Genomic DNA, 25,998 nt, shown 5'->3' with positions numbered 1-25,998 from the left:
TGGGAAGCCCACCTACCCTAAAATAAGAAGCCACAGTTTGTCTTTTCATATTTGTTGTTTCTTCCGGATGTCTCATCTTTTCCATTGTGTCCACCTAATCGGAAAATAATAATATTTATATGAGGCAGTCTTTATACAGAATGGTGCTTAGCCTTCAATTATTTAATTCTCTGAAAACTCTACCATGGAGTCATATGGATCAGATGAGCACAGCAGGTGACATCATTATAAGCGCCCTCATACTGGTTGCCGTGTTTATTTTTTACCTTTAATTTGACATTAGCCCACTGTATTATGCACCTTACACAGTGGTGTCATCGATCGAGTCTTCCAAATTCCTTGTTTTTTTAGAAATATATTTTCGATATCTGTATACAGCAACATCACTGGATTGAGCTGCTTAGGTCCCCTCACATCACCTTCATTCCCTACATTTAGTGTGTATGTCTGGAAAATGCCCAGCGTACACACTATACATGTTCGTGGGGCTCCATTAGCATGACAGAGCACAAAAGAGTGTCCTTTAGCCATCGTCGGACTGGTATACTGCGCGGCATACGTTTTTGTTTTTTTAAACATGGGAACTTATTGGTGACATGTATGCCACTGTATTTTATACGTTACAGGCATTCGTTTAACATCTAGTTCTTGAGCTTTTCATGACGTGTACAGTAAGCAGATATAATTATAGTCTGTGGGTGAATAATATGTTAAATAGATGCCTAACAATGGAATCCGTCACCCTTAGATTATAATGGAATACATTTAATGGATATATATATATATTTAATGGATACTAGTAATAGTAGTTGTTGTTGTTGTTTTCTCCACGGTGTTTATGAAGAGTCCTGCTCACTTTAGTTGCTGTAGAACTTCTTCCCTGAGTAGCTAAAGCTCATCTGGAGGAAATTGTGTATTCGTGTGTGTGGTGCACTATGAAATTATTGTCTTGGTACATTCTATCAAAGTTTATATAGAAGAATCAAGGTAAGAGAATGAAGTGTTTTGCCTACAAATTAAATTTGGTCAATGTTCAAAGATGAAGTAATCAATCCACCGATATGGGAGAGACAATAGAAAGTATTAGGGAAGAGTATTCTTGTTTCCATGCATATGATATGTAGACTTTGAAATATAATATTCTATGCTCGGCTTCATGCAGATTTATAAAGTAAATAGGAATGATTTGGGTGGTGGCTTGTCACTTCTGAATGTGTTTCAGAGTAGTCCACTATTTTACTATTTATAGGCAATATAATCTAGAAGAAACTGCAACATGAATTATGTTGGTCAGGTTTGGGCAACCCATTTTGTTCCATTTTACTATACATTTTACTCAATGCAACTCTAGTAAATAGATAGTTATCTCTTCTAGTTTTTAGGAAAGCTAAGCATAAATATTACCGATTTGAGGTGTCTACTACTAGTGGCATGGATGAACCTAGCGGCATTGCACCGAGAGACATTTAAAAGGTAATTGAGTTACCAGAAAAAAACCTGAAAATAATTTTGAGATTTTAAGATACAGTAAAAACTCTTTGAGACAACCCCCCCCCCCCCCAAGTTCTTCTAGAGTGGTGGTTCTCTCAAGGAAGAAGGACAATATACATGGGATAGAATGAATTTTGTCACTTTAAATCTGGTCTAGAGCAGAGGTGGTTCTCAAAGAGTTGTTTTTTTTTTGAGAGTTCCAACGATCTCCTCACTCCATACATATACTGACCTTAATACGTCCAGCATTGAGCTGAGGTGGTAGAGATCTAGAAGCCGCTGTCACTCGTGCTCTTGACTGAGCCAGATTACCTGCGGTAGAGACAACATGTTTCAACCAGTCTCTTGCAACGCTGACACATTTTCTCAATAGCAACAAAAGTTCAAGATGGTGTAGTATCCTGTCACTGATATATTTATTTGATTGGCACATTTTGTGTTGTAAGACAAGCTTCCTAAGACTGGGGTAATGTGATACACAACCATGACTATATTTAGCTATGATATGTGTTTTTACCACACCTACCAAGTTGACTTCAGGATGTACCTTTTAAATGTACTGTATCTGTATTTTTTTCTTATACGTATGAAATCGGAGGCACTCAGTGGTACATTAGGGTCAATGGAAGTCCAATAGCACCCTACCACAAAATGGATCCATAATTTGGTCGTGTACATGAAGCCTAATAAAAATAAAGGATTATTGAAATGCTCTACAGGCATACAGAAAGCTTCCAATGTCCTGTAAATATAAGACGTCCCAGGCAAGATTTTGGAGAAACTACGCTGTTTGTAAACATAAAAAAGACTAAGATGAGCAAATGGAAAATAAACTGTCTGAAGCCACATAGCTGTGTCTCCATTCCTAAGAAGCTGCACCCAGAAATTGGAAACTTATCGATTAGTTTGTGAGGCTAAATTTGTGTGCAGGATTGCAGAACACATTGTAGCTATTCTAAATCTTAACTCCTTCCCTTTCCTACTCTAAAAGGGAACGTATCTTCAGATAATGACATATTATGTAAATCAGCTTTTTTATTATACAGAGGTTTTTTTTTTCCATTTTTGGTATTTGTACTTTTTATGTGACTAGACACAAAAAAAAGACAAACGAACTTGAAATATTCCAATTTTCACACTGGTCACTAGAGCAGTCAAAATAGGCTGACACTTCCTGTTTTCTGCAACTCACTTTTTAGCTTTGCTGTATAGACTGGGACATATTGGGCAGCATCATCTCATTATCTTTAGAGGATAGGCAAGTTAATGATAGATGATCTAAATAGGTGAGGATAGTAACACTGTACATACAGATTAGTCTATATGCATCTCCCCTATCTCTCCCTGGTCTCTGGGGAGGCTGTAATCACTTCCTGGAGACTGTAATAATCTATGACATTTATCCGTCAATTAACTCCTATTCCTTTCATCTGCTATGAAGCAGACACACCGTGCAGTACTGTCTATACAGACAATACAGGTAGGAAAAGTGTATGTCCAATATGGCCACCCCAGGGATGGTTTAAAAAATAAATAGCTACAACATAAAAAAACAAAAAACCACATTATTTATCTTCTACATGCTTGCATTTAGTTAATAAAGTGAAAAATGACACTTTCTTGTTAGGGGCCCCCACAGCTGTAAACTACGGACAGAGGTTACCTGAAGTGACATTTCCTTTAAGGATCTACTCCCAGTCCTCCTCTTATAGGACCGATGTTATGTTTACTCCTTTGGGGAAAAATATTATTATTATATTGTAATATAAAATCTGCTTGTGGTTAAATTGATCTTGTAGTTCATGGTTTTTTAGATGTAGGCTACAGAAGGTTAACAAATGGGGATTCGGATGCTTAAATTACAGATACATTTTCACTGTTGCCACTAAAAAAGTATTTGTGATAGACACCGAAGCAGCAGCAGCCTTATCTCTGACCTATTTGGGTTGTGATTGAATAAAAGTGCTGATCTTTGCAATTTAATATTTTGAATGAAAGCCTATCTCCATGCTATGCAATGTCTCCCCCAAGCCTTCCTCTCAGTACAGATAACACAGAGCTTACAATCTTTCCTGCACCTACAACTTTATGTTTTTATGCTGAAATTGCATGATTACTTTTGCAGTCTACTAGGGGAACCTAAAATAAGCCTCAGTAGTATTTTTGCAAGTGCAAGCATTTTCCAAGACAGGAAAATAAAGTAACTGCTGGGCACGAAGTACCATAGCCTCCAGCAAACACTAAGGGTACATTCACATGAGGCAGAGGATAACACCATTCACAGACCGAAAAAAAAAAAAAAACTGTCAAAAACTGCATGTAAATAAATACATGCGATTTTTGCTGCAGTTTGGCAGTGATTTCTAAAGAAAAACATGATTTGGTAAATCAAGGGTTTTACATGCAGCTTTGAATGCCAGGGTTTTCCCCATTAAAGTAAATGGGGTAAATTATTGCAAAAAAATTTCATAAAAAGGCACCAATAGGACAAGCTACTGTTTTAAAAGAAAATAGCATGCCCTGGGAAATACATACAGTATCTTTAGCCTAGAAGATACTAAACATAAAATAATCATAGTCTATAAAGGTATTTAATTTTAAATAATCTATGTGTTAGTAGTTACTGTCTCCTAAAATAACATGTGCCTCATTTTAATCTGCAGCTCAAGTGGTTGCCTAGGTTGGCCAATGACTTTTAGGATTGTAAGGGTCCTATTACACGGCCCGACATGGGCCGTGTAAACGAGCGCCGATCAACGAGACAGCTCGTTTGCTTCTTTCACACAGAGTAATGATTGCTTATGTAATGGGATGAGCGCTCGTTACTCCGATCGTGCGTCCCTATACATTTTCATCATGTCGCCGGTGCATCTTTCTGATTACACTGTGCGATGTGCTAGCGACAATGATATTTATTGCTGCATGAAAGAGCAGATAAGCCAATGAATGAGCGTTTGCTTCTTCATAGGCTGATCGTTGCCCTGTTTAGACAGGGATATGATCGGGAATGAGCGTTCATATGAACGCACGTTTGCCTGATCATTGGCCCGTGTAATAGGGTCTTAAGTGTCTTGAAGATAAGCCGATCCCAGCAGTTCCCATTGTTCATCAGCTAATATCACATCACACTTTTTATTACCAGAACATAAGCGATGCCAGTTGTTTGGTAGCCACTTACACCCTGGTGCCCTGCCTATAGCAGTAAACATTCACACTTGGCCAATCCAGATTGTAAATTAAATGATGGTCAAATGCAGGGAAGGAGAGGCCAAGGACTGAAGGTGATCTTTTCCCCTGGGCATTAAACGTCACGTGCCTCTTACCAAACATTATAGCCATGATACACTTTAATTTGGTTAATAAAATGCATCAAATTCTTAATGTTTTTTGCAGGCACTGCACTTTTACAAGTGCGCTAACTGATCAAAGTGCTGTTGGTCCCCTCTGGCCATGGTCCCTTGGGCACCGCCCTAATGCCTAATTGGTCGGTCAGACAGTCCCTGCCAGGACCCAAAAAAGGACTCCCTGTCACAGCTTTTCTTTAACTCTTTGGAACTTAATTTACTTGTTCATTGTGATAAGAGAATATATAGTAGTAAGTTTACCCACAGTCCGACATAAAACCACAGATAACACATTACCAGTTCCCAAATGGAAAACTCAACTTTACTGCAGTTGAAAAACTCAGGTCTGCTACATCTGTATTTCACAGTTATAACTTCCCTTCCCATCCACATTTTCAAATTAATTGTAATAGCTGAGAAAGATTGCCCATATCATATAGTAGTGATGTGCAAAATTCATCTGCAAGACATTCAAGTATATTTTAAAGTTTATGCAAAGTTTAACACAAGATGTCCAAATGTTTTCTCTGGCTATATCTTCAGAGGCTCCACTGATTAATAGCATTGTAAGAAGCCTTTGAAGCAGGATTGGTGACATCAAAGTCCTAATTCTTGGGTGGCAGGATTTTTATAATGAGTAGGAAGCATTTTAACACATTTCAAAAGGATTTAAAACATGAATAAACAATAGACCTATGCAGATGTACTGTACACCTTGCCCTAGCAGACCTTACACCAACCTGATTTCTATACAGCTTGTTATTATAGTAGCACCATTCCAATTTTCTAGTAGGACAAAGATAACAGAGAGGGAATATTTTCCCTAAATTTGCAAACTCTATAGATTCCTAGCTAAAGGGGAATAGTGGGTGTTTTCCATTTATGATCATAGTTACGAGGGCTATGGTTGGGTCTCATGTTTGTGATTGTGAGGAAAAAGTCTACATTCAGAATTTCTGAAACTTTCTCATAACGTTTAATAAAACGTTTAAAGAGGCTCTGTCACCACCACATTATAAGTGCCCTCTCTCCTACATAATGTGATTGGCGCTGTAATGTAGATAACAGCAGTGGTTTTTTGTTAGAAAAATGATCAATTTTGACCAAGTTATGACCTATTTTAGATTTATGCTAATGACTTTCTTAATGCCCAACTGGGCGTTTTTGAACTTTTGTCGGGAGTGTTAATAAACATCGCGTCCTGGGTGGAGGTGATGTCTATTCACTCTCAAGACACTTCAGTAAAGTTAATGTGGGTGTATGTGACAGCACAGTATGATCTCGCGAGATCACGCTGTGCTGAGTACATGAATGGAGAGAAGTGTATGACGCTGATTGGACAGCGGCATACACTTTTCTTTACAACGCCCACTTGGTCAAAAGCTCAAAAACACCCAGTTGGGCATTAAGAAAGTCATTAGCATAAATCTAAAATAGGTCATAACTTGGTCAAAATTGATAGTTTTTCTAAATAGAAACCACTGTTGTTATCTACATTACAGCGCCGATCACATTATGTAGATAGGGCACTTATAATGTGTTGACAGAGCCTCTTTAACTCCTTCCCGACATCCGCCGTATATATACGGCGCACGCCGGGTGGGGGAATATGGAGCGGGCTCACGGGCTGAGTCTGCTCCATAGAGCCAGTGTGTCGGCTGCGTGTTACAGCCGACACTTCCGGGTTACGAGCGGGATCGCGCTTTAGCGCGATCCCGCTTGTTTAACCCGTTAAATGCCGCGTTCAATAGAGATCGCGGCATTTAAATTACTAAAAACAGGGGGGCGACCTCCTGTAACATCTCAACGGCCCCCCCGCAGCGAGATCGGGGGGAGCCGTTGGTTCACACGGCTGCCTGGGGGTCTGACGAAGTACCCCAGGTCCGCCATCTTGGTACTCCTATGAAGCTCTGCCTCCGGCAGGGCTTCATAGGAGACTGTCAGAATCACGATATATTGCAATACATTAGTATTGCAGTATATCGTGCAAGCGATCTAACGATCGCTGGTTGAAGTCCCCTAGGGGGACTAATAAAAAATGTAAAAATTAGTTAAATAAAGTTTTATTTTTTGTGTAAAAAAAAATAAAATATTAAAAGTTCAAAAAACCCCCCATTTCCCATTTTCCCCCTAGAGCATAATAAAAAATTAAATAAACATAATTGGTATTGCCGCGTCCGTAAAAGTCTGAACTATCACAATATATCATTATTTAACCCGCACGGTAAACGCCGTAAAAAAAAATAAATTGTAAACGCCAGAATCTCTATTTTTTGGTCACCTCATCTCCCACAAAAAATGAAATAAAAAGTGATCAAACCGTCACATTTACACCAAAATAGTATTATTAAAAACTACAGCTTATCCCGCAAAAAATAAGCCCTTATACCACTTAATCGACGGAAAAATAAAGACGTTACGGCTCTCGGAATTTGGCGAAACAAAATAAATTTTCTTTTTTACACTTAGGTTTTTACTTGTAAAAGTAGTAAAATATAGAAAAACCTACACATATTTGGTATCGGCGTAATCGTATTGACCCATAGAATAAAATTAATATGTTGTTTTAATTGTATAGTGAATTCCGTAAAAATGGCGCGCAAAAAACCATGGCGGAATCGCTGTTTTTTTCATTTTCTACCCCACAAATAATTTTTTCCCCATTTCCTAGTACATTATACGGCAAAATAAATGGTGCTACGAAAAATTACAACTTGTCCTGCAAAAATCAAGCCCTCATAGTACTATATCGACGGAAAAATAAAGGCGTTATGGCCTTTGGAATGTGGGGAGGGAAAAACGAAAATGAAAATCTGAAAAAGGGCTGCGGCGTGAAAGGGTTAAATGGTCACTAACGTTTCAACAAACTTTGCATAAATCGATAGTGCAAGCAAATATAAGAAACTTTGTTGTATATTATATGAGAGAAAAATGCTTTTTTTTCTCCTTTTCTCATCCCTTCCTCCTACTATTTCCTCACACTGAATTTACTGCTAAATCCATCTCCTCAAGATGAGACGGGACTATAAACTCACTGAGGGATCAGGTTACATGCTGCCTATAGAAGTATATGGAGCAGGGAGGTGGAGAGGGGAGCAGTGTGAGAGAGAGTCAGAGACACAGATACACTGTTCGTTACTGCTACATAATCTCCTTCATGTTGCTGCTGTTTCTGAGTGTGTGCTACAAAGAGATAGAGGAACAGAATGATCTCATCTCTATGTGCAGTGTATGGCATATATGATGCCAGTTAGGCTCCACCAACTATCTTAGGGAAAATTGAGAATCTGGGTATGTTCACACGGGTAACAAAAAACGACTGAAAATACAGAGCTGTTTTTAAGGGGAAACGGCTCATGACTTTCAGCTGTTTTTTTAAGCAACTGGCTTTTTTTGCGGCAATTTTTACAGCCATTTTTGGACTGTTTTTCTATTGATTCAATGAAAAACGGCTCCAAAAATGGCTCAAGAAGTGACATGCACTTCTTTTTACGAGGTGCTTTTTTTACGTGGCCGTTTTTAAAAACAACCGCGTAAAAAATGCACCGTGGTTACGGAACATTGTTTTTCCCCTTGAAATCAATGGGCAGATGTTTGGAGGCGTTCAGCTCCCGCATTTTTCGGGGCTTTTATGGCCCGTAAAACGTCCAAAAATAGGCCGCGTGAACATACCCTTAAAGATAAAGCCTGCAGAAGAGAAAACTGCTAAAATGCAGGGTACAAATCATATAATATCCAGAAATAATGTTATTCCTCTTGCACAGACATATGACCGTTTATTCTGAAAGTCACCTGAAAGGTTGGGTGCGCATTTAAGGGGATGTCCAGTTGTCATTTTTATAACATTTAAATCACTCCCTATAGGTAACGCTTACCCACTATTTTCTTCAATGTTGGCTGGCTTGTTCATTTTAGTATCTACTCCCCTAGGGCACAGCTATGATCAGTAACAGGCCCAATGCAAGCTTACCAGTAGATCAGTGCACAAGAAAACAGAATAATTTCAAACTACAAGCAACTACAATAAGAAACAGAAGATTATCAAGTATTTTGTCACATATCTACTGAGTCAAATGTGTCTCAGCAAGGAGAGATCCTGGATATCCATGTTAAGATCTAAACTGGGACCACCAGCACTTACCAAATTTATTTGCCTATGGCCATTGTTCAGATGTCTCTTCTTCATCATAAAATTGAGGGGGGACGGAGATTTGATAACCTGGGTGGAAGTTTGAAATGAGTACTAAATTCTGTTAGTCCAGGATCTAGTGGGTTGGCATTTCTGAAGAATAGCAAAGAGTTCGGAGGCAGATATATAAGACATGAACGCAAGAGCACATGCGAATAAGCATTCAGACGACACTCGCTAGAAGGTGGAAAGAGACGTGAGTACTCACTTTCCAAAATTTTACCTGCGCTGGACTTTGATGGTTCATTACTATTAATCCAGTAATAGAAATAACCTGGCATCCGGCTGGTCCTACGAATTCCCAGCATTAGGCAACCATAGAGTTAAATTCAAAATATGTAAGGTCTTTACGAAAGCATACTGTGTGACTGGATTCCTGAATATATATGTGGCTTTTCTGTCTAAGAAGCGGTTTTTACAGCTCACTGTGTCTGATACTCAACTGAAACAGCTAATGATTTTCTGCATTTCTAGGGAGTTTGTGGATAACAATAAGCAGCTGAGTAAAGAAGTGCAAGAGAAGCGCTTTCTGGAGTTCTGAGAAAATAAAACACTGGAAATGTACAGTGCAGGGCCGGACATACATGCATATGTGCCACTTGGGCAGCTGCACCAGGCCCAGTAGGTAAGGGGGGCCCTAAGAGCAGCTAGCAGCATCCTCCTGTCTTTTAGATTGCATGTAAAGGACTGAGATAATGAATTTTATAACTTACAATTACTGATGGATTGTTAGTGACATAAGAGGGGTGTTCTATGATGAGCTATTAGGGGGCCATATAGAGTTCTTACATAGGAGTCCTCCGCTGTCTGTGTCCGCCCCGGTATAGTGTCTGCCCTGGCAGCTTCTACCGTCTATAAACACTGGCGGTGTAGCAGCAAAACTGATCTGTTCCTACACAGTGGAAATGTCTAACACGAGAACATCAGAATCACCTGGGGATCAGCCGGTTACACCTTGTCCATCTGTCCTTTCTCTTGAATCGCTAGATAATGGAAAAATCATGTAATGGACCAGACTAGACCAAAATACCTACAGAAATAAGAGTTTATACCAAAATATTTGTCTTCTGAGACGTTTGTAAAGATTTATTAGGCTAAATGCGCCAGAATTCTGGCTCAATTGGCACCAATAAACTGGCGTACGTGCTTTGCGACAGATTTATTAAGTGTTTTAGACAGTTTTTTTTGTGCTTCACTAAACAGGGTCTAAAAAAGGGGTTTGGCCTAAAATGCACCGTTTTGGTGCAAAATATTGGTCTAAAGTAAGCCAACAAAGAAGTGGCGTAAGAAAGAGAAAAGTGTCTATCAAGATGCACCAAATTTATTATACAGCGTGCATTACTGTGATAAATTTGGCACATCTTCTGCTTGCATTGTCTAAGTTGTGAGCTATCTAAGTTTGACAGTAATAATAAATCTGTCACAATTTTTATAAACTTAGAGGTGTAATTTGAAGCTCCTGAGCCTCCAAAGTAGTCTACAACAAGGCCCCCCACCTACATTGTGCCATTTTTAATACCAGTGACTTTTTATGTGGCAGAGTGCCTTTGGGTACCCTCAGACACCAGGACCCTAATGCACCTCTGCACCCTCTATTGCTACACCCCGAGACATCGGTGAAACTGGCGATTACATTGTTGTCGGCACATGTAGGATCTTTAGCTAATTTGATGTCTGTTTTTTCCAAGGGATGAGCAGAGCCAGAGGTGTCTGACAGATGCTTATCCTCGGCCAAGATGCATGCTCATGGGTGAGTTCGGAAACATAGTACTCAGCCAACTGCTATCTTATGCATATATTTTAAAATGCAAACATGTAAAGGTAGTTGAGTAGTTCCATAAATGTAGTTTGTCCTCTGGTTGAGTATGCCGGTGTACCCTGTAAGGCTGGACTAGTCCTCCCAGTCCTTTCTTCCTAATTTGATGTTGTGTAAACAAGATGCCCATACACATTCGAGGAAAGATTTTGGCGGGACAGGCCTCCTATCTAATGTGTATGGGGGCCTCTCGACATCTGCCATCAGGGCAAAGAAGTAATGGGTATGTTGGAATTACTCCACTTCCCGTGTACAAGAATATCAGGGTAGTGGGACTGAGCTACTGGGCATGTGTGTCCAACAACACTGGACACAATAGGTGGACGTTCTGTGAGGGAACCAAAACAATATTAGGGGACACAATAACAAGTATGTAACAGCAATATCTAGACACAGGAGCATTTTTTTTTATAATTCCAATTGAGGAATTGTTTATGTTTTGTGTATTCTACAGAGGAATGTAATATTTAATAGTGGGACAACCCCTTTAAGAGAACATTGAACCCAGAATTGGCAACAGTTATTGATAGAGAGTCTATAGGATTTATTTTACAGGAAATTGCAGGAATAACCCATTTATGTTCCATTGTCCATATGGATTGATATAAATCCACGTAGTGGGAAATAAATTATTTCAGTCTTGTGTAGCTCACTGGCTTACGCTGCAGTTGGTTAAATTCCCACACAATAAAATAGCTGCAGATGGTCAGACGGCAGGGTGTTGTTTTATGGCCGACAGTATAAGAAAAGCCAGGAATTTGAGCATGAAAACGCAATGTTCCATAGCTCTTCAAGATCATCACTTGTGGTTGGCAAAAACAAACTGGCAATATACCTTACACATTGTGCCTACTTTCTCACCATACTGCGAAGAGATGAAATGAACCAAATCAGAAACAAATATTTGCAAAAAGTTTTTGCTAGCTAGAGCTGTGAGTTTACGGGTTTTTACATTAAATCTAGACAGAAAACTGGAATCGTGTTAAGCATAAATATAAATGATGCAAAAGAGGTGGAAATTAGTTAAATCACTGAAATCTAGTAAAACCATAATGCATTGTAAAAATAAAGCTCCTGTTTTGCCGCCACCTTGGCAACCAAATTTCTTTTAGTGTACCAATATATCTAAATCAAAAAATGAAGCAAATAGTATTTTTTTTAAATTAACACTATCATTTGGGGCCAAAGCTTCTCTACAGGCCTATGTGTTCCCATGGTAACAGACAACAAACACATCCTGTGTAGTCTGATCCTGCATTCATACGCCCTTCCGTCTGTCCCCTACTACTTTCTTAATTCCAAAATGTATGTTAGTAAAAATTAGGGGATCAATGGTAGGGAGGATAAACTGCAATTGTGTTTCTTTTATTTGTAAAGACACCAACATTATTATTAAACTTCACAAATGTAATATAGTGTATTTGTATTTTAGTATATCTAGTATAGCGATCTTAGATATACACACACTTACACCCCTTGGCCTGCTATCAATGAGGAGATTAAGGATTGTCTGAGGAATGTTATGCCACGCTGAATGCACTTGGGCACGCAAACCATCAGGATTGGCTGCTGGCAGCTCACTTTCCAATTGCCGATCAATGACGCCCCAGATGTGCTCGATGGGAGACAATTCCGGAGACGCTGCAGGCCATGGTAGCACGCTTAGGCCATGCAGACTACTCACAGTAGCACAAGCAACATGCTGCTTGGCGTTGTCCAGTTGAAAAACGGCTTCTGGGACACTTTGGATAAATGGCCGTACCACTGGTTTCACGATAAAATCAATGTAACGCCAAGCTGTTAGTGTACCTGAAATGAAGAATAGAGTGGTCCGGCTCCCGTACATTATGCGACCCCACACCATAATCCCGGGAGTAGGACCGGTACGACGTTCCCTTGTGAAGGCCTCTTCATGGCATTGCCCACGTGGTCTCCAGACCAATCTCTGACTATCATTGCATCTGAGACAAAAGCGAGACTCATCGCTGAAGAGGATAGGCCTCCATTCCAGTCTTGCTTTGCACCATGATAGCCTTTGAGAGCGGTGGCGTGTGGTCAATAGAAAACCTGTAGCTGGACGTCTGGCTCGTAGCCCAATGTCATGCAAACGCCTTCTTATGGTTTGTGCCGACACTGCTTGCCGCTTTAGGCTTGGGATGTGACATCCAATTTCACTTGCAGTACAGAGGCGCCATTTTTCCAATCAGACGATCCATCCGTGCAGGGGTTCGCCTCCGCGCACCTTTTGCTGTCATTCACGTTAATTGTTGTTCTCCCAACCTCCGGGACATGCAATGTTAAACACTGACATCTTGGCCTAGGTGCGCAGCGATCTGCCGCAGTGATAAACCAAGGTCTCTCAGTTCAAGGAAAAAACTTTGCTTTCAATCTGGCTTCAGCAACAGCAACAGCAGTGGGTGCAGGCCTCCTGGGTTCATGCTAGGAACCCTTGTCCATGTAAGGATTAAAAAATAAACAGATCACCTTTTTCCCTGGAGTGCTGTCTTTTCATTTTTGAATTCATCTATCTATCTATCTATCTATCTATCTATCTATCTATCTATCTATCTATCTATCTATCTATCTATCTATCTATCTATCTATCTATCTATCTATCTATCTATCTATCTATCTATCTATCTATCCATCCATCTATCTATCTATCTATCTATCCATCTATCTATCTATCCATCTATCCACACATACATGCCGTACAGAAGGTTGTACTTGCCATAGAAGCAGCTCAAGTGACTGCTATGGGGCCCCTGGAGAGTAAAGTTTGGTTCACTGGTAAAGGACTCCCTTCTGCATGGACACTGCAATGTTAGTAAACAAGGGAGAGGTGAATCCCCATAAAGGGGGTTGTCCCATCCAGACTATCCATGTCCATATGACCTATTAGGGCATTTAAACATCCCCCTACTCGAGACCTCCCTCTGTGCCAGAACGGAAAGACACTCTCTAAGGCCTTATTTACACAAGCGTATTTCACGTCTGTGATACGCGCGTGAAAATCACGCACGATGCACGGACCTATGCAAGTCAGTAAGGCCATTCATACATTCCGTGTTTTTCACGCAGCGTGTGTCCGCTGCGTGAAACTCACTGCATGTCCTATACTTGAGCATATTTTGCACATCACGCACCCATTGAAGTCAATGGGTGCGTGAAAATCACGACAGCACACGGACGCACATCCGTGTGCTGTGCGTGATTCGCGCAACAGTTGCTCAAGAAATGAAGGGAAAAATAAAACCACCTCCTTCATTTAATTTTGTAAACGTCAAAACCGCATGACATAAGGATGGCATAGGCACGAAAATAACGCAGACACGCACCAAACACTGATGACACACGGAACTGAAACGCGCGCAAAACGGACACGTTCGTGTGAATTAGGCCTAAGAGCGGCTCCTGGTCCGGCACATACTTGAATTACAAGGACATCAATTCATGGTCAGCATGTAGTGCTACCTTTTCCCTACAACAGCTACTGCATAGGAAACGTGTGGCTGGCCGGTGCTTCCCCCAGCAACAGCAGCTGATCACCAGGCTAAGAAAAGACGTATCGGTCTCCTTTAGACAACCCCTTTAACCGGTTAGTGACCGCCCATAGGATTTTTTACAGCGGCCACTAACGGGCTGTTTTCCGATGCAATTGCCTTTATACAGCAGTGCATCGGAATAAATAATCACTGCCGGGATCAGTTAAATCTCCCTGCTCTCAGGTATTGGAGATAGCTGAGGGCTGGGAGCAGACCTGCTCGAACGGGGAAATCGAAATAAGTTTTGATCTCGCCTGTTTAACCCCTCAGATGCGGAGCTCAATAGCGAGCGCCGCATCTGGGTGGTTTTGGAGGGAGGGGACTCCCTCTGTCACCCCACCGGCACCCTGCGATAAGATCGCAGGGTTCCGGTGTCTTATAGGGCAGCCGGGGCCTTAATAAAGGCCCCCAGGTCTGCCTCTAGTTAATGCCATGCCTGTCCGTTTTACACGGACAGGCAGTAATACACTGCAATACAGAAGCATTGCAGTGTATTATAAAAGTGATCGCACAGTCAAGTCCCCTAGTGGGACTAATAAAAAAGTAAAAAATGTTTAATGAAGTTAATAATAAATAAAAATTCAAAGTGAAAAAACATGAAAAAACATTTTCCCCTTACAAAATGCTTTATTACAAAAAAAGTTACACATATTTGGTATCCCCGCGTCCGTAATAACCCCAACTATAAAGCTATTACATTATTTAACCCGCTCGACAAACGCTGTAAAAAATAAAATAAAAAACAATGCAGGAGTTGCTGTTATCTGTGCATCCTGCCTTAAAAGAAATGTGATAAAAAGTGATCACAAAGCCGCATGTACTCCAAAATGGTACCAATAAAAACTACAAGTCCTCCTGCAAAAAAAAGCCCACATACAAGTGCATCGGTGGAACAATAAAAAAGTTATAGCTCTTTGAATGAGACGATAGAAAAATGTAAAAAAATAGCTTGGTCATTAAGGCCTAAAATAGGCTGGTCACCAAGGGGTTAAGGGTCATGCAAAGGAGATAGGGGTGGCAAACAAACTCCAGGAACTAGTGTTCTGGTTAGCATTAACCATTACCAAAAGTGGAGACCAGTTTACTCTCTGCTAAGTGGCCCCTTATGCCCTCTGACTGCCAGTAATGTGATGTAAAGATTCCCTTATCTCTGCTTTTTGGACTTCTGAGTATGAAATGGTTGATGAATGGGATACTGAATCCCTTAAAGTACAAAAGGTACCGATTTGTTAGAAACAAAACAACAATACATCCTTAGACTGGTATATATATATGTATATTAGATGTAGTGCATCAAGAAATGTTGTGTGTAACCTGTAAATTTTGGGTCTTTTCTCTCTCCATGGCTGAGTAGTTGGGCTTTTCCTGGTGTGATGTCAGAGCTGTCCTGTGTGCTCTGAGCCAATCACACACCCCTACCCTGCTGCTGCTGCTGTTGCTGCCTTACCTCTCCCACTCAAGCTCCAGAGAGACTGCAGCTTTATCTCCCTCCTCTCCCTCCTTCCTGTCAAGAATTTATTATTTTATACTGGCCAATTATTGTTTTTGGAGAGTAGGTTGCTGAACATTTAGAGAGAGCAGTAAGATATTATCAAAAAAAAAAAAAAAAAAGTTATAATTCTTGGTATGCTTTAAGAAAATGATTATAGTGCCTGAAAATAAATAGGAATTTTAGATTAGAAAGAAATGATATGTTTCACTGAATCTTTGTATATTCTATTACATGTGAATTTACGGTTTCCTTAAAACCTTTTGCGTTGCAGCAAAATGAACTCCGCGTAATTAAATTGCCAATTCTCTCTGATTTACACCTGATCTATTATGGATCTCTCGGAGCAAAAACACGTCATTTTCCTCGAATGGCACAGCATGTGAACCGTGTGTTTTACTACTGTGACATTTCAGAAGCTATTAACGGATTTATTTAAAAAAAAAAAAAAGAACAATGGTAGTAAAAGCTGAATTTCATAAATCATATTGGCAGTCAAACAAAGACAGTAGAGGGAGAATTGATTTCATTTTTGTACAATATACAGAATATGCTAATTCTGGAAATAAATTAAACATATTCTCTTATATTTCCAAGCTAAAACCAGGTGATTTTTAGGGACATCTAAGATTTTAACCAAAAGTTTAGAAGATTGATGAATCACCATTCTGTAATTTTCTTTAGGCCTCATGCATATGGCAAAGCCTTGTGCACGGACACTGTATGGCATACAGAGGCACAGTATGGACCTATATATTTCTTTGGGTACCGTATTACGGATCCGTGTTGTACTATTTGCATAAGCCCTTTGGCTGATTTAGCCCAAACTTTTTTAGACATTTAGGGTATGTTCACACGTGCACGTCCGTTACGGCCGAAATTACGGGGCTGTTTTCAGGAGAAAACAGCCCCGTCATTTCAGCCGTAACGGCATGTGCAGGCGCTTGAACGCCGCGTCCATTACGGACGTAATTGGCGCTGCTTTTCATTGGAGTCAATGAATAACGGCTCCAATTACGTCCCAAGAAGTGACATGACACTTCTTTGGCACGGGCGTCTATTTACGCGCCGTCTTTTGACAGCGACGCATAAATATACGCCTCGTGTGAACAGACCAACGTCAGCCCATTGCTTTCAATGGGCAGATGTTTGTCAACGCATTCAAGCCGTAATTTCGGACGTAATTCCAGGCGTAAAACACCCGAATTACGTCTGTAATTTGGCCGTGTGAACATACCCTTACAATGAGCTGAACCTTGTTTATGACATATATATATATATATATATATATAACTTTTTATTTTTCAAGATTATTACATTAACTAAGACTTTTGATAAATAGGGTCATCATTGTATTAACTCTTTACACTCCTAGACAAAATCACAATTGTATGTATATGTGTATATATATATATATATATACACACATATATATATATATATATATATATATGTGTGTATATGTTTGTTTGGTGCAACTTTCAAAATACTTTTTATAAAAAAAAATTTTTACTTTTTGAGATACAGCTGCTTTGTATACTGTATACAGAGCAGATGTATCTAGCGCTAAAATCTGTATCTGTCAGGTCAGCGGCACTGACAGGTTCAGTGTCAGCAGGTCCCGCAGGTCTTTGACACGCAGGATGGAGCTGTTACCTATCGCATCTAAGTTCATTACTTAGACGTTATCGATTACAGGTGGTTTGTAATCTGTACCTATGGAGACATTTAATACTGTATTTTATAGCTCAATTCAATGGAATTCCACATTTCGTTAACGTACCTTGAAATTCTGTGAATTTTAAAGTTGGTAAATCTTTTGATCACATTTTACAAATATAGATGGATTGGTAATGAGGAAATTAAGGAATGGTAATTAATAGAGGATATGTTCATCACAGGGGTCCGTCCCCCTGCTAGAATCTCCTGTTAGGGTCCATTCACACATTTCAGTTGAGGTGCGGTTAAGGGTATGTTCACACGAGGGCGTCCGTTACGGCTGAAATTACGGGGATGTTTCAGCCTGAAAACATCCCCGTAATTTCAGCCGTACCGGCATGTGCAGGCGCTTGAACGCCGCGTCCATTACGGCCGTAATTAGCGCTGCTATTCATTGGAGTCAATGAATAACGGCTCCATTTACGGCCAAAGAAGTGACAGGTCACTTCTTTGACGCGGGCGTCTATTTACGCACCGTCATTTGACAGCGGCGCGTAAATATACGCCTCGTGTGAACAGACAAACGTCTGCCCATTGCTTTCAATGGGCAGATGTTTGTCAGCGCTATTGAGGCGCTATTTTCAGACGTAATTCGGGGCAAAAACGCCCGAATTACGTCCGTAAATAGGCCGTGTGAACATACCCTAAAACCGCATTAGGAAAAAATGCAACCACATCAAAAAACTCACCAAATTGAAGTAAAAACGCATGTTTCCGACGGAATCAATAACGCAGTCGACTTCAATATTGATTCCATCATTAAAACGGAAACCTGCTGGAATGGTGGCGAACCGAAACCATTAGTGGTGTTTCCGTCACCATTGATATCAATGGTGACTGAAACGGAAGCTGTGGTTTCACTTTCACTTTCTGTTGCAGGGTTCACCCGACGGAAACCTCCGATGGAACCCTGGAACGGAAAGCAAACAGTGATGTGAACAGGCCCTAAGGGTTCTGTAGTTTTGACGGAATCAATACTGTAGCCGACTACGCTATTCATCCCGTCAAAACGACAGAACCCTTACACAATAGTGACAAACGGAAACCATTTGCACCGGATCCGTCACCATTTAAATCAATGGTGTTGCAAATAGAAACCAATTGTTTCCGTTTGTTTCACTTTGGATTCCGTTCATGGGTTCCCCTGACGGAAAGCTCAGACAGAACCCATGAATGGAGTCCCAACGCCGATGTGAACAAAGCCCTTACTTGTAACAGTATCTGCAGAAATAAAGGCTGATGACACACAACATCATAATATGGAAACCATGAGAGAAGGAAAGAGAACTGAATACTTTGTGTTTTTTTTTTAGCAATCTGGTTGAAGACAAACAATGGCAAAGTATGAAAATGTTTTGCTAAGTGTGCAAAATGCATGTATGTATAGAATGTATGTATATATGTGTGTATGTATGTATATAATATTGAACTATTGATTTGTATAGATGATATTTTACATTTAATTTGAAATGTTTGGTTACACAGTAAAGTAAACACATTTGTGTCCTGAACATATATTTACAGTTCCAATTTAGCTAGGAGGATAATATCGCCACCTACAGGACACAACTCACATGGCAATACTAGATGATATTTTTACTTGTTTATGGTGTTTGTTCAGTCTGTAGCTATAAAACACGGCTTCAATGTATCTCACAAGCAAATATTCACAAAAAGAACAACCCAAAAGAATGGATCTTTCAGATGGTTCCTAATTATATTTTGAAAACAAAAATAAAATAAAATTCAACAACTTTTAAAGTTTTGATAAATCTATTGTTTTCTTAAATTACAGATTTTTTAAATGTTTGTCTGTACATCCGCCTATTTTATGCTGTAGTTCTTGGAGAAAATAGCACATCTGATAAAAGTGGATTTCCATTTTTGTGACGTGGAGATTCACTTGGCTCTACACGGATCATGCATAACAGGAGACTTACATAGGACTAAAGGAGGTTTTACACAGGACGATTATCGGGCAGACGAGCGTTACTATAAAACGCTCGATCATCTGCTGGTCGTGTCGTTTAAAAAAAGTGAAAGATCATCGTTGTCGGCAGCACATCTCCCTGTGTAAACAGTGAGATGCGCTGCCGACATGATAATAATGCATGGGGAAGAGCGATCAGAGTAACGACCGCTCGTCCCCATTTATAGCTCAGTGTGACAGGAGCAAGTGAGCTGTTTTAACGGCCGTCACACGCACAGGATACACGCTCGTCTGAATGAGCCCTTAGTTTGATTAGTGTTAAAATAAAATGTAATAGCTGAATTAAACTATTCCAATCTTAATATTTTATAGATTTTGCCAAACCCCGCCCTGACTATTCACATTACATCAGTTTTTGGTTTCAAGGCTTCGTTCACATCTGCGTCAGGGCTCCGTTCATGGGTTCCGCCGGAGCTTTCCGTCAGAATAGAACCCTGACTGAAACAAACATAGGTTTCCGTTTGCATCACCACTGATTTCAATGGTGACGGATCCGGTGCAATTGGTTTCCATTTGTCATTGTTGTGCAAGGGTTCCGCTGTTGTTTTGACGGAATGAATTGCGCAATCGACTACAATATTGATTCCGTCAAAATAACGAAACCCTGGGGAAACTAACGGAAACCAAATGCACCCGATCCGTCACCATTGAAATCAACGGTGATGCAAACGGAAACCTATGGTTTCCGTTTGTTTCAGTCAGGGTTCCGTTCATGGGTTCCACTCACAAAAAGCTCCCCTGGAATCCATGAACAGAGTCCTGACACAGATGTGAACGGAGCCTAAAAAAAATAAATTCCAATATTATTCTGGAGATGTACAGTAGCTATATGAGGTGCAGCAGTAGAAGTCGCACATGGGCTATGGTGCCTGATCAAACTGATCCCTCTATTATCTCGATGCAGGTACCTACTTATGAGAATATAACAATGTGAAAGTCTTTTATGTACACATTGCTATAATGCCCAAGGCAGATAAATACCATATACAGGTACTTGTGTCCAGACAAATTCTGGGAAGACCTTCAGAAGTGTGGGAAGATGGACTGAAGATAAACACCTACTGCAAAGAAGGTCTTCGAGGCTCAAAATATGATTTAAGACGGGTCCTTACAAATTTGCATTAGAAATACTATTTTTCATTGGTTGCATAGTATTAAAAAAAAAAGGGAAATCACTAAGTATCCCTGACTATTGATAGCATAGTAATGTTGTTCTGAGGTCAAAATAACCAGTACATACAGCAGAGAGCGCATTGGAGCTGCCCGGCATGTATATCCTTGCCAATAACCTAGTAATTACAATACAGTATCTGCTTTAGGCCCTGTTCACACAGTTTTTTGCAGGCAGAAAAATCTGCCTCAAAATTCCTTCAGGAATTTTGAGGCAGATTTTGACCTGCCTGCACTTTCTTTGCCGCGTTTTCCTGCCTCGGCCATTGAGCGCCGCAGGCATAAAACGCAGCGAAAAATGTTTTTGCAGCCTCCCATTGATTTCAATGGGAGGTCAGAGACGGAAACGTGGGAAGAACGAGCATGCCGCTTCTTTTTTCTCAAGAGAGTTTTTTTCCACCTCCCATTGAAATCAATGGGAGGCAATTTTGCGCGTTTTTTGGCACTGTTTCCGATCCGGTGCCACATCAAAAACAGCGCCAAAAAACTCTGCGTGAACTAGGCCTTAAAGTGAATCTCCACCTTTTAAAACCATGTTGTTTTAATGATCCAACATTAAGTGCTGATTGATATAATAATTCATAGATGCAACAGCCCCGGTTTTCGGATACAGAGATCACCTGTAGAGCCATGGAGTTAAAAAAAATAAAAATAAAAATCTAACGGTCACCACTAGGGGGAGCTTAGAAGATTACTGCATATTGATTTATTTTTGATTTCTGACTTCTATATAAAGAGTATAACCACCATTGTATTATATTTTTTATTAATTAATTAAAAGGGTTTTTATACAGTGAACTGTTATGGCACGTTGCTCAGGCATGTCATAAAACTGTGATCTGTGGTGGTTCAACCCTAAGGCCCCATGCCCACTTCAGTCTTTTCCTTCAGGGTGCTATCTGTTTTTCTGACGGCTATCACCCTGACCCATTCATTTCAATGGGGCCATGCACACTTCAGTTATTTTGACGGTCCCGTTGCTCCGTTCCGATCAAAAGTAGAGCATGTCCTACTTTGGTCCGAGATTCCGTGACCGTGAGGCCCATGCAAGTCAATGGGGCCGTCAAAAAAACTGAAGGCACACGGAAGGCATCCGTCTGCCGTTCATGTGTGACGGAGCCGTTGCCTAGCAACGGCCGGGCGGGCAGAAGTACATTACAGATATATTACAGGACATTACAGATATATTACACTAATTGGCAGCCACTTGTCTCTATCAATCACTGAAAGAGAGAAGAGGCTGCTGATTAAAAATAAAATAAAAAGCAGTTCATACGTACCCCGGTCGTTGTCTTGGTGACGAGTCCCTCTTCTTCCTCCAGTCCAACCTTCCTGTATGACGCGGCAGCCTGTGATTGGCTGCAGAGGCCGCTGCAGCCTGTGATTGGCTGCAGAGGCGGTCACGTGGGATGAAGCGTCATCCCTGGAGGCCGGCCTTCTGACGACATCCTGACTTGCTTGACCGCCACTACAGCCTGTGATTGGCTGCAGCGGTGGCATGGATGAAACGTCATCGCTGGAGGCCAGACAGGAGGAAAGTAAGTATGAACTTATTTTTTTATTTTCTATTTCATTAAAATTTTATTTTCTGAGCGCCGAGCATGGTACTGTGCAGGGTGCTGAAAGAGCAGGGTTCTTCAGCGCTACTCACTGTCCAGGGTGCTGAAAGAGTTACCGCCAATCAGTACAGCCCATTAACTCTTTCAGCACCCTGTACAGTGACTAGCGCTGAAGAACCCTGCTCTTTCAGCACCGTGGACAGTACCATGCTCGGCGCTCGGAAACTGAAACACGGAGTGCTCACGGGAGTGCACACGGAAATCACACGGCTGCTAAAACGGGCACACGGATCCGTCAAAAACAGCCGTGAAAACGGTGATGGAAGTGTGCACGAGGCCTTAGGACACCTGTCAATCCTGACGATGCCCTGATCCCTTTTCTTAGTCACAAATATGGAGTCAGTCTCTGTTGAATTAAGTGGTATAAATAGAAAACGGTCAGCTTCTTCCATATCTCCAATTCTTCCATAGAAAGTTACCACACATGAGTGAGTGAGACCCCGTCATCAGTGGAGCACAGACCCCCTTTTATGACAGATCATAGAACCAGCTCAACAATTATTAGTAGTACCTGTTTTGGTCAATGGACTTGAGAACAGCTGCTGAAGAAGTTTATTTTCTGATGTTCTCAGCAGGACAACAATGTCGGCTGGCAGGGTGTCTCTGTTCTTCTCAAGAAAACCACAAGCGTCATAGAGGACCTGCAAATCCGTTACACAAGTATCAGTTAGCGAATGATCATAGATTACCCAAGTTGTTGTCATTTGAACAATGGAAATATTGCTAAACTTTAAGTCATATTTGGTTTCATTACTGTTGCTTTCCAATATGATCGTCATTAAAAATCCACTTATTCTGCATGATGTGCAGCTCTGACTTTTGTGATGTCCACATTTGATATCCCTTATGTATCACTTATTGTGCACAGTAAAATTACAGCTAATGACATCACTGAAGTACAATAAACAAGTATTGTCTTAGACCTTTTCGGAAAAACCAATCTCAGGACCTAAGTTTTTTTGCAGGCAGAAACATTTTCCGCAGATTTTGAACTGCCTGCACGCTGTTTGCCATGTCTTTTTTGCAGCGTTTTTCTACTGCAGCGATCGAGCGCCGCGGGCAAAAAACGATGCGAAAACTGCTTTCTCTGCTTCCCATTGATGTCAATGGGAGGTCAGAGATGGAAACGCCTGGAGAAAGGGCATGATGCTTCTTTGTCCCACAAGCGGTTTTTACCACTTGCGGGGGAAAAAAACACCTCCGCCTTACATTGAAATCAATGGGAGTCAATTTCGGGCGGTTTTTGGCGATGTTTCCGACGTGGTTTCTGCATCAAAACCGCTTCAAAATACTCCATGTGAACCCCCCCTCGTAGAGCTTATTGGCTAATAATGTCTTCTTCCTGTGCTACTTGCGCCTATTGTAATCTATAATCACAGCCACTCCAGTCCTATAAATACTATTATCGAATAAAGGGCATCTGTCAGCATTTTTGAGGTCTTAAAACTCCTGGCAGAGCAATATAGGGGTGGGCGGGGGGGCATTTTAAACATACTTTTTTTTCTCAGTTATGCAAGTTAAATGCCCGTAGAAATGATGTTTAATTTCCTGGCGCACCGATTGCAAGTGCCACTGTGGCGGGACTTGATGTGCAAGTGCTCCTGCACTGTACGCTGCCAGCACCGCTCCTCTGAGTGACGCTCGAGTGTTTTCATGATTGACTGCTAGAGCCGTCACTCAGAGAAGAGAATGGCACTTGCGACCGCCGCGCTCAGGGAATCCAAAGTCGGTTTTTATCAGTCATGACCAAGAAAAAAGGTATGTTTAATATGCCCTCCCATCTCTCCTATATCGCACGGTCAGCAGTTTTGAAGCCTCAAAACTGCTGACAGGTTCACGTTTAGGACCTGGAAAAAGGTTATAATAAGTTAAATGCATAAGGGAATGTAACCTGAATTGACCTTTTCAGTTATATTTTATATCTAAGGCATAACCAATTGATAGACCTTATGCCAAAACAGTGGTTTGGCAAACCAAGGTGAGGACACAGAGGTCCCAATGAGTCAGCCGGCCATAATGACAGATGAATCTGTGGTTTTTTTTAATCATAAGAGGTAAGTGAGGGGTAACACAGCTCCAGGCCTTCTTTTCTAGGTGAACACTAATGGTATTCATGTGGCTTTAGAAGTTATGTACAGTATTCCGAGAGCAAGGATGTATATATTATGAAGGCAACCCATACTACTGCTGTGGGGCCATTAGAGAGAGGGTAGAGGGGGATCCGCCCTGGTTGGCCCCATCACCTTTGCTATTGGGTGACCAGTATCTGCGTGGGTCTCCCTTCTACAGTGGAACTGCATTATTAGCAAACAAGGGGGTAAGGAATGGGCCCATAGAGCATGGAAAGGGCATGGTGAGGGAAAAACACCAGACCCTTCTTTCCTGGGTGGCAAAATCTGCAACCAAAATAGGAGTCCCAGTTTGATCTTTGCTATGGGGCCCCTTCTCTCCTATGTATGTCACTGTCCCAGGGATTTCAAAATTGTAAATTAATTTGTTCACCTTTCCAGCATAATGTTGAATGCCAAAACAAAGCTCCACGCATTTCGGCCTCCAAAAATATTTGCATCTAAGATTGTCTTCAAATTTATCTGTAAAGACAAAATTGTACTTCATCACTATATAACAGCAAGCTGTTTCTTACATGTTCAGTACCAAAATATACCATTTCATGTTTTAGGACAGCGGTGGTATATCAGGGAGTGGTGATATTACATATGTTATTAACCATTAGGTGGTTACTTGTTCTACATTCGTTGCAATTCAATATTACATCATATTGTGATCCATAGTCAACGCATTGAGTTACGCAACTCTGTAAATTTGTATGATCCAATGTGGCGGCTGCTGGAATGCCCTGTGATAGGGCAATGCTGGTGCAGTTTGCGGGACAACCTACAGTACAATACTGCAGGAAATTACAGCTAGGCAGAATGTCATCAACCAAATATAATAGTCTGATATCATTCATTTCACCGCCGCAGGCTGAAGCACTGCAATAAACATGCAATCGTTTCTCATGTACCAACTAAAGTCTGGTCTGTTGCTTGTGGGAATCGGCTTTCTTCATCTAGCAGAGACAAAAGCCCCATGGGTTTCTGAAGAAAGGTATCTAATAGAGGCCGGTTGTCTTCGTACTTCACCAGTGCAGCATCTATTCCTTCACTTTGATATTCCATCTGTTGGAGAAAAATGTGACCATTTAACTTTATAAAAATGTGATTTCTTTATATCTTTTTCCTGCAGTACAGTGCTTCAGGTTAAAGGCTTGAAGCCCGCAGCTGCAGTACTCCTATGTCCTCATGACAACACTTCTGACAAAATCTGTCATCGGTACATTGTGCAAATCCACATCAATGTTCACATGCTAATAGTGGCAGTTATGAGTGTAAATATGTGGACCTTGATGTGGATGGTGATTTAGATAATCACAATGGGGGGGGGGGTCTATTAAGCACTTTACACCAGTTTTCTGGCATAGAGATGTCACAATTTTGTTTTTGAGCAAAATTTTTGTGACTTTTGCATTTTTACATCGCTTACACCACTTGGCCTGACACATTTACTATAATTTATTTCAGTAACTGGCATAAATTATACCAAAAGTCTATGCCAGCTCATGGAAT

At 40.8% G+C, this 25,998-nt stretch overlaps 1 protein-coding gene across 1 annotated transcript in view; it reads right to left on the bottom strand.

The window, feature by feature from the left end:
• Nucleotides 1-25,998, bottom strand: part of MYO3B (myosin IIIB) — a 134,989-nt gene that overhangs the window by 70,639 nt on the left and 38,352 nt on the right. The window contains exons 12-16 of the mRNA XM_075829432.1: nt 25,398-25,551; nt 24,875-24,963; nt 22,884-23,013; nt 1,724-1,803; nt 17-94 (exon numbers count right to left, since the gene is read on the bottom strand). Coding sequence (XP_075685547.1) covers nt 17-94; nt 1,724-1,803; nt 22,884-23,013; nt 24,875-24,963; nt 25,398-25,551 — 531 coding nt within the window. The remainder of the gene's footprint in view (nt 1-16; nt 95-1,723; nt 1,804-22,883; nt 23,014-24,874; nt 24,964-25,397; nt 25,552-25,998) is intronic.

This window comes from Rhinoderma darwinii, chromosome 6, assembly GCF_050947455.1.
Source record: "Rhinoderma darwinii isolate aRhiDar2 chromosome 6, aRhiDar2.hap1, whole genome shotgun sequence".
NCBI lineage: Eukaryota > Metazoa > Chordata > Amphibia > Anura > Rhinodermatidae > Rhinoderma > Rhinoderma darwinii.
This window is presented reverse-complemented; position numbering and strand designations above follow the sequence as displayed.